This window comes from Mytilus galloprovincialis, chromosome 2, assembly GCF_965363235.1.
Source record: "Mytilus galloprovincialis chromosome 2, xbMytGall1.hap1.1, whole genome shotgun sequence".
Classification (NCBI taxonomy): Eukaryota; Metazoa; Mollusca; class Bivalvia; order Mytilida; family Mytilidae; genus Mytilus; species Mytilus galloprovincialis.
The window spans coordinates 32,414,003-32,430,309 of record NC_134839.1 but is presented as its reverse complement, the minus strand read 5'-3'; the positions used below and the strand labels follow the sequence as shown (position 1 = coordinate 32,430,309).

The window sequence follows — 16,307 nt, the reverse complement described above, 5'->3', positions numbered from 1 at the left end:
AAATTTAATTTATTACACTATTAGTTATAACTTTATGACAGGGTACAAAATTCAACCAAAAAATCGATTCGGTTTGGCCCCAGATGACTTTTTAAATGTTTGTCATTGAAAAAGCTCCAAATTATCTCCCTTTGGTGAAAAAATGCCATTTTTTTGGCTTTAAAATTGATATTTCTTTTTTAAATCATTGGTGACCTATACTTTTATCCTTGTTTTCAAATAAGCTGTACATAAACTAAATATTAGTAAAATTTTAGCGATTTCTGTAATTTAGTTCTTTTTTTTATTTCGATATTACCTCTATTTCCCCTATTAGTTCAACAGAAAAAAAGGACATGTATGCTTCTTTCGGAGGCAGATTGTGAGCTTAAATGAACGGTGACCCCATTTTTGTATTTCATTTTTCTATTAAGGATATGATAAAGTTCATTTATAAAAAAATATAGCGAAATCTTATATTAGGGGGGGAAAAATGATTTAGACCCACGAGCCCCCTTAACACATTTATTTATGTACTTTTTGCCTTATAAGTATATTTCTATAAGAATATTTATATATGATGTTAAAGTTGTTTCCTTGAATGAAGTAAACATTAACAGTAATGAGAAGTAAATATTTTTATGATTATTTTATTTAAGATGTCCCTGGACTTGAAAACAGACAACATGTGGAGCAGTGCCAAGAAAATATCAATGCAGCATTAATGGAATACTGTATTAACTTTTATCCAAGTTTAAAAGACAAATTTGGCCAAGTGCTTCTACGGCTACCAGAAGTTAGGGTTATAAGTATTCGAGCAGAAGAATTTCTTTACTACAAGCATTTAAACAATGAAATTCCGGACCAGACTCTTTTGATAGAAATGCTCCATTCAAAGAAAAAATAGTGATAAATAAATATATATATATAAACTAGATTAACTTGTGCCATAGACAGGTGACTCTCTATAAAATCAGAATATTGGTTACCATGGTTATGGTAAGAAGCTCCGGCAGCGATATGTTCAGAGAATGAAACGTGTACTATGTACAACTGGTTTGTGCAGATGATGACCTCAGAATGAAATCTTTGCAATATTCATCTTAATTCATCTGTATTTTTCTGAAGTTAGAGCCTATTTGATATTCATGGCCAGTAGTCTGAGAAACGTAAAGGAGCTTTTCAATAATAAACAGGGATAAGGGATAGATTTTAGTTCAAATAGATTAAGCATTATTGTGAACTATTTACATATTTTTCAAAAGGTTATAGTTGTCCTGAATATGTCTGAAAACTTTGTGTTCAGTCTGAATTGTAAATTTCTTTTCTTTTTATATTGGTGTATATCATTCTTTCTGTATAGTTTGTCACATGAAGTTTTTATACTGTTTCATGGTTTCCTCATACAGATAAGCTCAGGTTTTGACTTTTGATTTGACCTTGGTCAGAAAATGTTATATTTTTGTGAGAATGCTGAATTAGACAGGTCAAAAGACAAATAACGTTTCCATTATTCATACATATATTGTTTATGATATATATGTATATTTTGTTATTGACGTGCATTTATGCATAAGATATTTCTTGCAATTGCATACAAATGGAATGAATATTCAGGGATGTAAATTTCCTTTTGTTAGTTACAAGCTTTCAAAATTTGTATATTCCCCCTCCTGAAAAGTTATTCAAATCAAATATTATACTTATAAAATCACATTTGTCTGTACATTTCAGATAATGCATTTTGTTGTGGTCTACCTCTTGTAATTAAAGCTCATAAGAATGGTTTTTCGAGCAAAAAAAATTATGAAGTCTGAATTCTTTTTATAAAACTAAGAATAGGTGAATTTTTTTTTATATCAGTATCAATTTTGGTTTTATTTTGACAAGTATAAACAAAACACTCATTAAAGGTTCATGAATGACTATTAACATTTTCAGCAGAATATCAATAAAGTGATATATTGTTAGTCTTTCTGGTCAGATCTTCACACATGTTGTCCTTTTCGGAGTCTTATATTAAAAGTCCTTTTTAAAGAGATTTTATTAACAACTTTTGTTTCCTGTTTTTCTTGAGTTTCCAGATGTTTGTTGTTCAATACTTGTTAATTATGTTATATCTTTCATTTTTCTTTTTTTAAGAACGAACATGTGATTAATTTGGATAGTTGTAAATATCAAAGTCAACATTGACATTATCTTTAGTGCTAATTTCACACGTGTCGCTCAAATGTGAGAAGAAGTCATGAAGTAAACAAAGTTATGATTCTAAAAATAGAAATATTTTACTTCTTTTACCTGTTTACAGTGGATTCATTTTGTTTGAATATTAATAATGTGCCACCTTTTGTTTGCCGCCTTTTAGAAATAACTTGTTATAAATTTGGATATTTCTAAATATCAGTCAACCTTGACATTATCTTTGAGAATACTTTCACACGTTTCACTCAAATGTGAGAAGACCTAATGAAGCAAACAAAGTAATTATACTAAAAATAGAAACATTTTACATCACATCCTGCAGATTGAAGAAGAAGTATTCCTGATACTTGATTTCTAAAATTTGGCCATGTTAACATAACTATAATGAAATCCTTGAAAATAAAAACCCTGTGTATAACACTGGATCCACAGTAGTACAGGCTTACACCAATCTATCCTGTTGATTACTTTAAAATGAATTTGATCAAAATATTGGCCTACTTTTGATATTTTTTTGCAGATTTTGTTTGGAAAAATAATTAGAAAAGGCAATACAGTCACTTTACAATGTTTTAAATCAGTTATCATTGAAATTAAGTTCAGCTTTCACTCTTTTCATTTTTTTTGTTACAAAATTTTGCTCAAATAGATATTTTTTATGTGCAACAACAGTTTATGGAAATAAAACATCTTTTATTGATTTTTATGGTTTATGCATATGTCAAATTTATGTATTCTACATATGTCAAATATAAATGTCTTTTTGACTTACTGACGATGAACTACCAATAAGTAAATGACAATATATGTATACTGTGCATATGTTTCTATTTAAACAAAGTTCAAGGTTGGGCTAGAAATGTTGAGGGTTGGGTGTCCATGAATACATAAATAAAATTCAAAATATGTAAAAGAAAAGTAAAGGAATAGATATCTCATTAAAAGCCGTATTATCTAAGAATACCAAGTAAAAAAATAAAATAGTTGTGCTGATATTATTACTTTAACTCTTTAAGTCAATGAAGTTTCTATATAGATATTATATTTGATAGTCATTGAGATTTTAAAATTGAAAGCAAGCAATACCTACCCTTATCTTAGGACATTGGATTTCGATTTTATTTTTTCATTTGAATATTAAAGATACATGTACATGTACTATATATACTATGTACTATATAAAACAACGCATATATTTACCATGATGGTATTTAAGTTCTTTCAGGTTGTTTTTTTTTATTCTTATTAAGATACAATTAATTTAAATACTCTACTGCTATGATTCTTTCTTTGCTCTCTGTTTGTTATTTATAAGAGGTCCACATGAACCTTTTTCCCCCTATTTTATTATGGGAATATTTATATGGCATGTGGAGAAAGTGACTTAATATATGAAGGTAGCAAATATCTTATTTTATCCATAGAAATGAAAATTTTTAACAGTAAAGACTTAATAAAATTAAAATGTAAAATAATAATAAAAAGAAAAGAAATTAATATAATAGGTCTCATCAGTATCAATTTTAAAGAGAAGACTTAATTTAACAGATTTATTTTTTTACATGATCTAGCCATGCTTAAGGTGATATGTAAATCTGAATCGATAGCATTTTATTTGATGATGAATATCATGGAATAATTTAATTGTAAAGAAGGGCGTATGTTAATTTATTGTTACTGATTGAGTAGTTTTTCAAACAGTGCTAGATATTCAAAGGCGGGGAAAGTAAGGAAAATGTTCTTTCTCTTTTTAAGAAGACCCCTTTTAGTTTCAAACATCTGTAGCTATTATTAAATTTTCTTATTACATACATAAGTGCTGTTTCATTCTCTTTTTTGCATTTTGATAAATATACCCATATTATGAAATAGGGCAGCAATTTGTATTGCAAAATTATATGGGATGTTTTTCAGACAATCTTGGTGATTTACTTTCTGATGAACATGGAAAAGTGCTACACATTTTGTTATTGCATCACAAATGTTATATTTTTAAGAGATATTTTTAATTTGTTCTATTGTTAATTATTTCTAAGAAAAGTGCTTTTTATCTTAGATTTTTATTTTTAGATAGCATTTTAGCTTCATTTAAACTAATACAGAATAAGTACTAAAATCATGTTTATGAATTTTCCTGTGTAATTGATATTTATGATATATATATTTTTGTGAATTTATAGCATTTCCTTGATAATAAGGAATAATTGCATATAGATTCATTTTCAACATTATATTAAAGTTAACATTTTAGAATTTCTCTTCATGATAATATAATAATGGTTATAAAAAATCTTGAAAATTGTGATCATTTAAAATGAATTCACACACAGGTTTTAAATTATTGAGCAAATAAGCTGATTGCAGATGCATAGATGAGGATGAAATCATTTATTTCTCTAGTGTGCTGCTGTCTATGTATAATTTATGTTATTTATAATCAGAAAGTGCTTATTGTTTATTTATTATTCACTTGTGATCTCATACCTTCATAAATTGTGAAAAAGTGAATTTATATCGAACCTTTCCATCTGTTATGATCAATTGTATATTTATATGAATATTCATGAAAAATAATAGTTCTGTGGAAAAGTAGACATTTAAAAGGACAAGTGACAGCACATAAAAACTTTCACAAATATAATAAGAATTCCCACTCATTTTGAAACTTCTCAAAATATTTTTATGACAGTGCACTACACCGCCTTAAAAGATATCATTGTAGGTTTTTGATGACTTATGATAGGCACATGTTAAAAGGATTGACAAATCACAGTTTTTCTTCAAATAATACGAAATTATAATAAAAAAGTTATCAAATTAAAGCAGGCTTTTACAGCTAAGCATTTTAAGGTGAAACTAATTAGATTATAAAACACAAAAAGCAGTCTCAGTTTCAAAAAAAATATTTTTGTGTTACTCGTAGCAAAATACGATTGATCATATCAGATGTGTACTCATTGACTTGTTGTGATGTAGATGATGTAAATATAACAGTAACTAGTGCCATGTTTTTATGGGGTCATTACATTTTATATATATGTGTGTGTATGTATTACATTTTCTTGTTATTTTATAAGTATGATTGTTAAGAAGGTTTATGATGTATTTATAGAAATGATGAAATTTTTATGACACATCAGGTGTATTTTAGGTGTATTTATTATGAAAATATCATTTAAGAGTTCACAAACATTTTCAAAATTATAATGATTTAAGAATTTTATTACATATTATTTTTTTTTTGCTTCATTTTACGTCTATTTCAATGTATATTCACACAGATAATTTGATATTATATGTTTTTGCCATCAACATGATAAAATAGACTTTTTTGAAGAGCATTTTGTCTGATCTCGCTTGTTTAAGGATGAAAGAAGAGTTCATTTATGATGTGAAACTGGCAGTTTTTGCAAGGATTTCAACCCCCAAAAATCTAAATATTCAAAGATCTAAGAAAAAAATTGTAATTCAAGATTTTAGTAATTAAACCTAATAATTGTTGGCACTCTTTCATAAAATCATTTTTTTTTCTTTTTAAAAAATTTATAGGATATCAAAACCTAGAAAAAAAATAATTGCAATCATCTTCTAGTCACAAAAATTCTATGATGCAGATATACTAATTAGCCTTTTTACTTTCAATTTAAAGTTATTAATGGGATCTTAAAATTGTAGTACATATATATTCTTATGACTAGATCCTTTTGATAAATATTTTTATTGTGAAAAAAACCCAACTCATTCCATTTTTAAGTTTGTCTGTTTAATTAAAGTTGAAAGTTTTAAGCCAACTGCTCATCTACAAATATATAAAATGAACAATTGTGATTGGTTAAATCAGATAATGTTAATAGTTATGTTGTAAACAAGGGAGACAAATTGGCTTCATTCATTGAGAATTGTATATTGATAATAATATATATATTGTTGATTGTACTTTGACTGAGTCTTTAACAAGTAGAGAAATATTACTAATGTTTTCAGATGTAGCATTTATAATGTGTACATTCTCTTGTTAGACTTGTTAATCCAGAGATTCTCTGGAGAAATCTAAACAATAAAAGATAAAAAAATAAAAATACAAAGTTGTTTTGTTTTCATGAAGAAAAAATATTTTACATTCACTTGAGAGATGTGTGAAGATGTTGTTATGAAACACTTTTACCACACACAAAATTCTTCACTGTTCCTAGAGGTATAAGTCTATTGGCTATTGTACAATTTTTTGTAAACAAAATCAAATCGTGAAAATTTCATTTTCCATAATCCTGGAAAATTGGTATCATCTTTTGTCTTGCTTGATGGGTCAAAAAGCGAGACATAGGTATGCAGTTTCTGGCGAAGGTGGCGGTGTTGTCAACAATGTGGGAAAAATTTGGTTAATTATATAGGGAATCATTGAAGCATGACTGGAGCGGGCCCCACCTTAGGAAAAGTTCTGGATCCGCCACTGGACATATCTCTGTGATAACAGTTTATTATTAAAATAAATTCACAGTATGGATGTTTAAAGCACCCTTAATGTAAACCCTCTATTAGCCATGGTCTAGAACAGGCAACTTGTATACATATCTGCATATGTCACCCAATAAGCTTACTCATTTGCTAGTCGGTTAGTCATTTAAATAATGACGTTTGCCGTTAGGAATCTGCAACAGTTGTACAAGGGAACTGTTAAAAACAACTTTTAATTCCTTTACAAAAATATGAATTATAAAGCCTCGGTCACACCTTACCGGATAGCACGAACGGACGCCTAACGGATGGAAAAAAAAGTTGTTCGTTGACAAAATTGTTATCCGTTGAGAGTCCATTGATGTACTGACCAAATAAAACGGAAGTGAAACGGATGCATAACGGACACACACCAGATATGCAACATACGAGAAACGGACATGTACCAGACAGAACGGATGTTGAACGTACATCCAACGGACGAGTACCGCATAAAACTGACACCTAACGGAAGCATACCGGATAAAATGAATGAACAAGATATACAGAAAATCAAGGCGACAATAATAATACATGTAAATTGCATATATATTCAAAATGTTTCTGTGTAACTGGTTTTGGTTTATCCGTTCATCATCCGTTATATGTCCGGTAGAAGTCCGTTTCTCATCCGTTCAACATCTGTTTTATCCATTTAACGTTCGATAGAAGTCCGTTGGTGAATTTATCTTCCAGACCTCCAACAGATGTATAACGGACACGTAACGGAAACGAAACGGACGAGTACCGTACAAAACAGACGCCTAATGGATGTTCAAGGGACATTTTATCTGTTGGACGTCCATTCAAAGTTTTGAACATGCTCAAAATTTTCCATGGATAAAACGTATGCTTAACGGACATGCAACGGATATGGACGGATGTGTAACGGATGAGAACAGACGTCTAACAGACATGAACGGATTGAAAAGTTATCTGTTAGGCGTCCGTTCAAGCTATCCGGTAAGGTGTGACCGAGGCTTAAGAAATGATATCAAATTCTGTGTGTTGCATTTGTATTGCTTTTCATTGCTTATTATTGGTTTTGCTGAAAACGGGGATATCTTTGTTCTGGTTGGATAAATGAATTGAATTGTGGAATGATATGCAATAAGACAGAATTTACTAAAACTAAGAGTTTAAAATTAAAGATAACAAAAACCGAAAACCATACTTATACTATAGCTATATGAATATGAATATTCAGAGCAATCAAATCATTTAAATGTTAAATTATAAATCAGTTAACTTTTTGAAAACCCTTATTGATCAGCTGTCTACAAAAAAAAATCATTAAAGAATGAAATATTAGTCAAGACAAAATAATGTAATATTTACAAATTAAGCATACACAATATTCTACAAAAGGATAAAAAGTATACATTATCAGATACATTTACACAAAGAAGCAAATCAAGGTATGAATAAAAACACTACCCACAAATAACGATATTTAAGATACAATAGTTCACTGCAAGGCCTTAAACAATGACATTAACCCATACATCATAGTACCGAAAACTACAAAAGTCCACAACATACAAAATGGGCTTATCGATTATTTTACATTAAAAAATCAATGCATCCATTTATTTTTTCGTGAATCCTGGAGGACTGGCAAAATGTGAAATCGTATTTATGCCATTTTAAAACTTTGATGAAGGTAAATCACTACTGAAACATTGATTGAATTATTGAATGTCAGTTTTACTATTTAGAACCTGATACAGTCACATTTTAAAACATTAATAAAAACAAGAATAAATTAGAATTTATAGTAATATAACAATAAATACAAAATAACTAGCACCAACCAAGAATAATCACCAACATACATGATCCTGAGGTTGAACAGGCATATTCCAAAAGAGCGAGATGAGACATTTTTGGAAACCTTACTACAGACACCAGTAGAACATTACTGTTTTCTTTAGAAAAAAATGTCCCTCAAGCCAATGGGGTCAATGTGGATTAATGGTTTGTGAATCCTCCTATGATGATAAATAATTTTTGCGCCCTATAATGGTTATCACTGAGGTATGAGGCTTCCAACAATGATCAATGGTTTGTGTGCCCTAAAACGGTGAACGATCTGTGTGTGCCCTGCAAAGGTGATCAATGTTTTCTGAACCGTCCAAGTGTGATCAACGGTTTTGTGCTTCAAATAGAGATTAATAGTTTGTATACCCTCCAATGGTGATCAATGATGTGTGTACCCTCCAATGGTGATCAATGATGTGTATACCCTCCAATGGTGATCAATGGTTTGTATACCCTCAAATGGTGATCAATTGTTGTATACCCTCAAATGGTGATCAATTGTTGTATACCCTCAAATGGTGATCAATTGTTGTATACCCTCAAATGGCGATCACTGATGTGTATACCTTCGATGCAGGATGATAAATTAATGTATAATTTCTAATGGTGATCAAATGTTTGTATACCCTCCAATGGTGATCAATGGTTTGAATACCCCCCAATGATGATCAATTGTTTGTATAATTTCCAATGGGGATCAGTGGTTTTAAACCCTCTAGTAGTAATCAATATGGTGTTTACCCTCAAATGTTGACCAGTGTTTCTTTAACCTCCAAAATTGACTTACCTTCTTATGATGATCAGTAGTTGCTTTGACCTCTAAAAGTAATCAATGGTTTATGTGCTATACAATGGGGACATACGTTTCACGTGCCCTCCAAAGATGAATACGGATTCCGAAGCCCTGAAATATTGAGTAATGGTTGGTGTGGTCACCTGTAGTGATCAATTGTTTGCGTACCCTCAAATGGCGATCAATAATTTATGTATCCACTAGTTGTGACCAAGAATGTATGTGCTTGTCTCCAATTAATTTTAATGGGTTGTGTCATTTTTGGTGACGAACGGTTCAATGATGACCAATCGTGCTGTCCTGTAGAGATCAATGGTTTGTATACACTCCAATGGTATTCAATATAGTTTGTTTCCTTTCCAGTGGTGATGCATGTTTTGAGTGCCCTCGAATCTTAAATCAACTTCATTGAGGTCTCATTGAATGAAAATCATGGCCGCCAGAGGAAATCTCAGATACTGATAAGCCAAATAATTTAATTTATGTTATTTCATATAACGTCATTTCTGAATTATCGTCTCCATATATCTTTTTTAAGATCGAAGGACTGATTGTGTTTTTTTTTTTTTTGTTTGATTTTGTTTTGCAAAAAGACCGTTGTTTGTCTTTTAGTCATTTTTGTCTTTTTTCTATTTTTTCGCATGTAAGTAACAGATCGTAATGGACTCATTGGTTTGACTATCCCTTTCATGTAAGTAGCAGTTCGTAATGGACTCATTGGTTTGACTATCCCTTTTATGTAAGTAACAGTTCGTAATGGACTTATTGGTTTGACTATCCCTTTTATGTAAGTAACAGATCGTAATGGTGTTATTGGTTTGACTATCCCTTTCATGTAAGTAACAGATCGTAATGGACTTATTGGTTTGACTATCCCTTGCATGTAAGTAACAGATCGTAATGGTGTTATTGGTTTGACTATCCCTTTTATGTAAGTAACAGATCGTAATGGTGTTATTGGTTTGACTATCCCTTTTATGTAAGTAACAGATCGTAATGGTGTTATTGGTTTGACTATCCCTTTGATGTTAGTAACAGATCGTAATGGTGTTATTGGTTTGACTATCCCTTTCATGTAAGTAACAGATCGTAATGGTGTTATTGGTTTGACTATCCCTTTCATGTTAGTAACAGATCGTAATGGTGTTATTGGTTTGACTATCCCTTTTATGTAAGTAACAGATCGTAATGGTGTTATTGGTTTGACTATCCCTTTTATGTAAGTAACAGATCGTAATGGTGTTATTGGTTTGACTATCCCTTTTATGTAAGTAACAGATCGTAATAATGTTATTGGTTTGACTATCCCTTTTATGTAAGTAACAGATCGTAATGGTGTTATTGGTTTGACTATCCCTTTCATGAAAGTAACAGATCGTAATGGTGTTATTGGTTTGACTATCCCTTTCATGTAAGTAACAGATCGTAATGGACTTATTGGTTTGACTTTATTTGGCTAGATTAGATACTAAAAACATTAATTCATTACTAAAAGAAAGTTATATACGTGAACATAAGTAACACTTTGTTATACTGGGAGTATATAAATAGTCCACCTTCCATCCAGTTGGTGTGTTTGAGCTTTGATTTTTTCATTTGATAAGGGGCTTCCAGTTTTGTGTACTTTAAATAAACATCTTTGCTCACGACAAGTATATGCTTAATCCACTTTCCATTCGTTTCGTGTATTTAAGCTTTTGATTATGCCAAATGGCTTTCTGTTTTGAATTGTCCTTAAAGTTTTTGTTATTTGACCTTTTTAATCAAAGATTCTACATTTCTAAGAAATGAAAATTGATACACAAAAAAAAAATCCTTTTAAAATATGTAAGACGTAGAAAACCTAAGACTTGGATTAAGAATGTTTCAATCAACTTTTTTAGAGTTACTTGGAAATCGAATAATAAAATGTTAAAACGAAAATAACAAATGTTTTCTTTATGCCCGCGTCACACTGTCCCGATTGTAAGTTCGTACGAAGTTGGTCCCGATCTCGTTAAAATACCAAAAAGTGACCGAAGCAAGTACGATGAATAACGAAGTTTTTACGATGGTGCCGAAATTATATACGATAGCAAAAGATGGACATACGAAGGTTAACCGAAGACGGGTATATAAGCTTCATATCTCAGCCGAAGCCTACACGACGGATCACGAAGGCTATACGATGGATTACGAAGGTTACACGATGGATTACGATGATGGCGCGATGGCCATACGATGTCTTAAAGACGTCAGCTTACGGTGCATTTAAATTATATGCCGAAGGCATCACACGTTTTAAATTGTTTGATCAATATTGAATATATATTATATTGTACATTTAATTTCTGGTTTAATCACAAGACGGAAGACCGTGGGCTTGAAGGGTAAAACTTGACTCTGAGTCTCTGCATATAATGCCACCAAAATCAGGGAGAGGGAGAGGAAGAGGAAGAGGGAGGGGTATGAGTCTAGCAGAAAAGTACACGACCAAAAGAAAACTGAACTGTATAATGTGTGCACTAGTCTGAATAATCACCCATAATTATGCTCATGTTTACTGATCTATCTTAAAGGTAAGGGTAATGGGTTCGTTGATCCCTTTTATTCAAAAAGAGCTCTTTCCAGGAGAATATCATATTAATATAGACAAAAGAAAGGATGTGGGGAAAGCAACAAATGTGGCAAAATATGACATATAGAAAAAAAAATGGTTATAGAGTAAACATACGTGTCACAACAACTCGGACGATACATAAAAAATCAGAATAATGAAGAAAAAAGTTGGTTTCCCTATATACGTGTACTTGCAGTGTTGGTGTACGAGGCGCGATTATGATTTTCATTATGTTACTTGGTATGAAAAATTGACAAAAAATAATATTTTACTTGTAAAAGTAAATCCTGAGCCTGTAATAGCTGCTCTTCTTGTTTCATTTGAATTAATAGAAACAACGCTGTCGCCTTTCTTGTTCTCATAGAATCATATGATATGAGCTCCATGTTTTGTGAACGTGTTTGTTAACTGTCGTATTAGACTGACCAGTGCATATCGCGCATGGCACTTTAAATGTATTTTAGCGCGAAAATTAACTTGCATATAGCTGGATTTATTGCCGTCGTAGTTCCATCTTGTCGCCTTCGTTCTTTTATTCGATGGAAACACGACGGGATTACGAGGTCTTCACGAAGTCGTGTTGCCATCGTAAGACCTTCGGGTAGCTTCGTGATTCATTCGTGTAGACATCGTAATGTCAAAACTGCCCGATGGAAACGATGGAAACACGAATGCAATACGATGTTCAAAGATGCATTCCCGGTGACATTACGATGGTGAGGATGGTGATATGAACTCAATATGAACCCTCAACATCGGACGCACCTTCGGGAATTTTTTAACATGTTAAAATAGAACCCTTCCCGAAGTTGTCCCCGAAGGCTAGAAAAAGTGGCCGATGGTTCTTCGATGGTTAAAGATGGCACTACGAATAGCCCGATCTGGATACGATCAGTCCCGATTTTGAAAATTTCCATAATCGTTTTGCCATCGGCGTAAAAATCGGGACAGTGTGACGCGGGCATTATAAAAACCTGAATGGACAAACAAGACCAAAAATTTGATCTTAGATTCCCAATTGAAACTAGACATTTATTTTCGAAAAATAGAATCAGTGAACATAAACTCATCATAGATACCAAGATTAATATCTTATGTTAACGCAAGACGCGCGTTTCGTCTACAAAAGAATCATCAGTGACGCTCGAATCAATGCCTATTATACTTGTAGAAAAGGGCATATTTCTGAACACGAAACCAAAGAGCATTTCTAAATGCGAAAACCATAGAAGATGAATACCACTATTTCTATTTTTAAAATAATAAAATATCATGAATTAAACTTTTTGATGACATGTAATAGATAATCCTATATTAGCAAATCTTTCAGGTACTGAAAAAAAAGTAGCCTTGCAATATTCTTTAAATTTAATCCAAAAGGGAAAAAAACAGGTTCTTTCATGACACAGCCTTTGGAGCTGAGGACAGGTGATTTTGTCATCTTGCTTGTGTTAATAAAAAAATTATTCATAAAGGTCCATAGTTTTATTTCATTATATCATACTGTATTATACATAAAGTTCAAGGGAACCAATTTTCGCAGTTTGACAGGAATTTGAATGTTTAGTCTTTGTTTTTCGCGAAATTTGCAAAGGTCCATAGTTTTAGTTCATATTATTATATGATAGCATATGTATACTTAAACAAATTTTCGCAGTTTGACTGGACTGTAAAATTTTAGTCTTTGTTTTTCACGAGATATTCAAAGGTTCATAGTTTTATTTCATTATATAATATAATAATGTGATAACATGCATAAAGTTCATGAAAAACCAAGTTTAACAGTTTGACAGGACTTTAAATGTTAGTATTTTTTTTCAATATCGCCAACGTTCTTTATCATCTTAATTACAAATAGTGTTCTTTTATTTGTCTTTGTATTTTTTGTCTTTTACTGTTTAGTCATTTTTCATAGTACCCCTTTGGCTTGGTTCGGTACCTATACATTCCGTAATTGTTTAGTTGTGCTATGCTTAATTTTTGATTTTCGTGTTTTTTGTTTTTACTTGTGTGCTTTGTCTACATGCCTTTTTGTTTTTCTTTGTTTTTCTTTGTTTGTTTTTATAGAAATTAAGATTCAACACAATGTTGACTACAGTACCTTTATTTTGACATTTGTTGCCCATTTTGTCTGGTTGTTTTGTTCACACATCGTTGTCAATAAAATGGAATGTTATGCGACTGCCATAAAAGTCAGAGGATTAGCTAGTTATAAAACTAGGTTAAATTCACCATTTTCTACATAAGGAAATCTCTGTAGCAATTGGAACTATTGCAGTTGTTTTCTATTCGTTTGATGTATTTGGGCTTTGGCTTTTTTCCACTTTATAAGGAATTTCCGTTTTGACTTTTCCTTGATATTTTTATTTTACTTTTCATCTGCATCTTCAAAAGTAAAACTCAACATTAAAAGGGAATAACTCTATTAGGAGTTTAGTGACAATTTATGTTAAACGAATTCATTCTTATGACGGTACTATATGTCATGTTTTGAACAGGGTATACTACTGTTGCCTTTATTTATGTTAACATATTTGTAGAAATCATCCTGATGATAGTTTTTCCTAAATTAAAGTTTCTATGTCTCTATTATAGCTTGTACGACTTTGCCAAGCCCCCCCCCCCCCGCAGAGCTATAGAAAAACAGTAGATTAACAGGTGTTACACTGACTCTTTTTATATGATATACGGACTCTTTTTAGTTGTTACACGGTTGATACGGTGCTTTTTGTCCGCAATTCGCTTTTTGTCCGCTTTTGCTTTTTGTCCGATAATTTTGCTTTTTGTCCGAATATTTTGCTTTTTGTCCGTTGCTTTTTGTCCGTTTTGCCTTTTGTCCGATTATTTTACTTTTTGTCCGAAACTTTTGCTTTTTGTCCGTTGCTTTTTGTCCGTTTTGCCTTTTGTCCGATTATTTTGCTTTTTGTCCGAAACTTTTGCTTATTGTCCGTTGCTTTTTGTCCGTTTTGCTTTTTGTCCGATAATTTTGCTTTATGTCCGATATAAAATGTGTATATTTTTGGCAGGTTTCATTTTGAACTTCAAAATACCATGTCCTTTTAGGAGTTAAATACAGACCATACTCACATTATAAATGATTTGTACATGAAATTTCATGTCTTTTACAATATATCGCATTACCTCTAAAATGGCTCGAAGCACTAATATCCTAGACCCGTAGGTGTTGGTGAGCAGAGGGCAAGGGGAATACTCTTGTATATCCCTAAGTCTAAAAAACAACTATTGAAAGCTGGCTAAACTAAGACATACTCCAGGTAGGCCATTATACCAGAAGAAGAGGTAGTCAAACCCTTATAAATGGCTTATAGCACTTATGTCCTGGATCTACACGAGTTTATCAGCAACGAATTAAAAGGGGCATGAGTTTCGCCGGTATATCACGAAGTAAAAATAAAACTCATTATTGCCAGCTCTTCAAACTAAGAGATTCTCCACGTTGGCCATTATACCAGAGGTATAGGTAGGCAGTGCCTCTTAAATGGTCCATGGGCCATGGCACTTATGTCCTCGACCCGTACGAGTTGGTCAGAAGAGGGTAAGGGGAATACTCTAGTATATCACACAGTCCACCAAAAATAGTGACGGCTGCCCAAACTAAGACATTTTTAGGTGCGCCCTTATACTAGATGTTGGAGAAGTCATTCTCTTAAAAATGGCTCATAGCACTTATGCTATAGACCCGAACGAGTTTGTCAACAATGAGTTAAAAGCGGGATGAATTAGCCCGGTATATAACGAAGTTGAAATAAACTGTTGCCCGCTGGCTAAACTAAGAAATTATCCACGCGGGCCATAATATGAGAGGTAGAGGAAGGGATTGTCTCTATAAAATGACCATGAGCACGTATGACCTAGACCCGTACGAGTTAGTCAGCAAAGTGTAAGGTTGGTACCCTAGTATATAATAAAGTCGAACTAAACTATTGCTGGATGGCTAAGAGATTCTCCGCGTGGGCCATGATACCAGAGGTAGAGGTTGTCATTGCCTCTAAAATGGCCTAAATCACTTATTCCCTAGAGAAGTACGCGGTATCATCAAAGGGTTTAAAAGGGAGTTGGAACCTCTGTTTACAAAGAAGTCGAAATAAATTATTGCCGGCTTGCTTAAGTACGAGATTCTCCAAGTTGGCCATTAATCCTAGGTTAAATGTGTGCATTGCCTTTTAAATGGCTGATAAAACTAACGAACTAACGCCCTAGACCTGTACGAGTTTGTCAGCAAAAGGTTAAAGGGGGGATGCGATGTTTCTTTTTACAACGAAAATATAAATTAAGCCGACTGGCCTAACTAAGAGATTCTATACGCGGGGTATTATATCAGAGGATGAGGTAGGCATTACCTCTAACATAGCCATAACACGTATGTCCCAGACACGTGTACGTTAATCAGCAAAGGGT

General features: G+C 32.2%; 1 protein-coding gene across 3 annotated transcripts in view; it reads left to right on the top strand.

The window, feature by feature from the left end:
• The window catches only part of LOC143063393 (nuclear receptor subfamily 5 group A member 2-like), a 36,365-nt gene extending 30,291 nt beyond the window's left edge, over nt 1–6,074 (top strand). For all 3 annotated transcript variants that reach the window (XM_076235522.1, XM_076235521.1, XM_076235523.1), the window contains one exon: nt 639–6,074. In XM_076235522.1, coding sequence (XP_076091637.1) covers nt 639–886 — 248 coding nt within the window. In that variant the 3' untranslated portion in view covers nt 887–6,074. The remainder of the gene's footprint in view (nt 1–638) is intronic.
• Nucleotides 6,075–16,307: the final 10,233 nt, after the last annotated feature.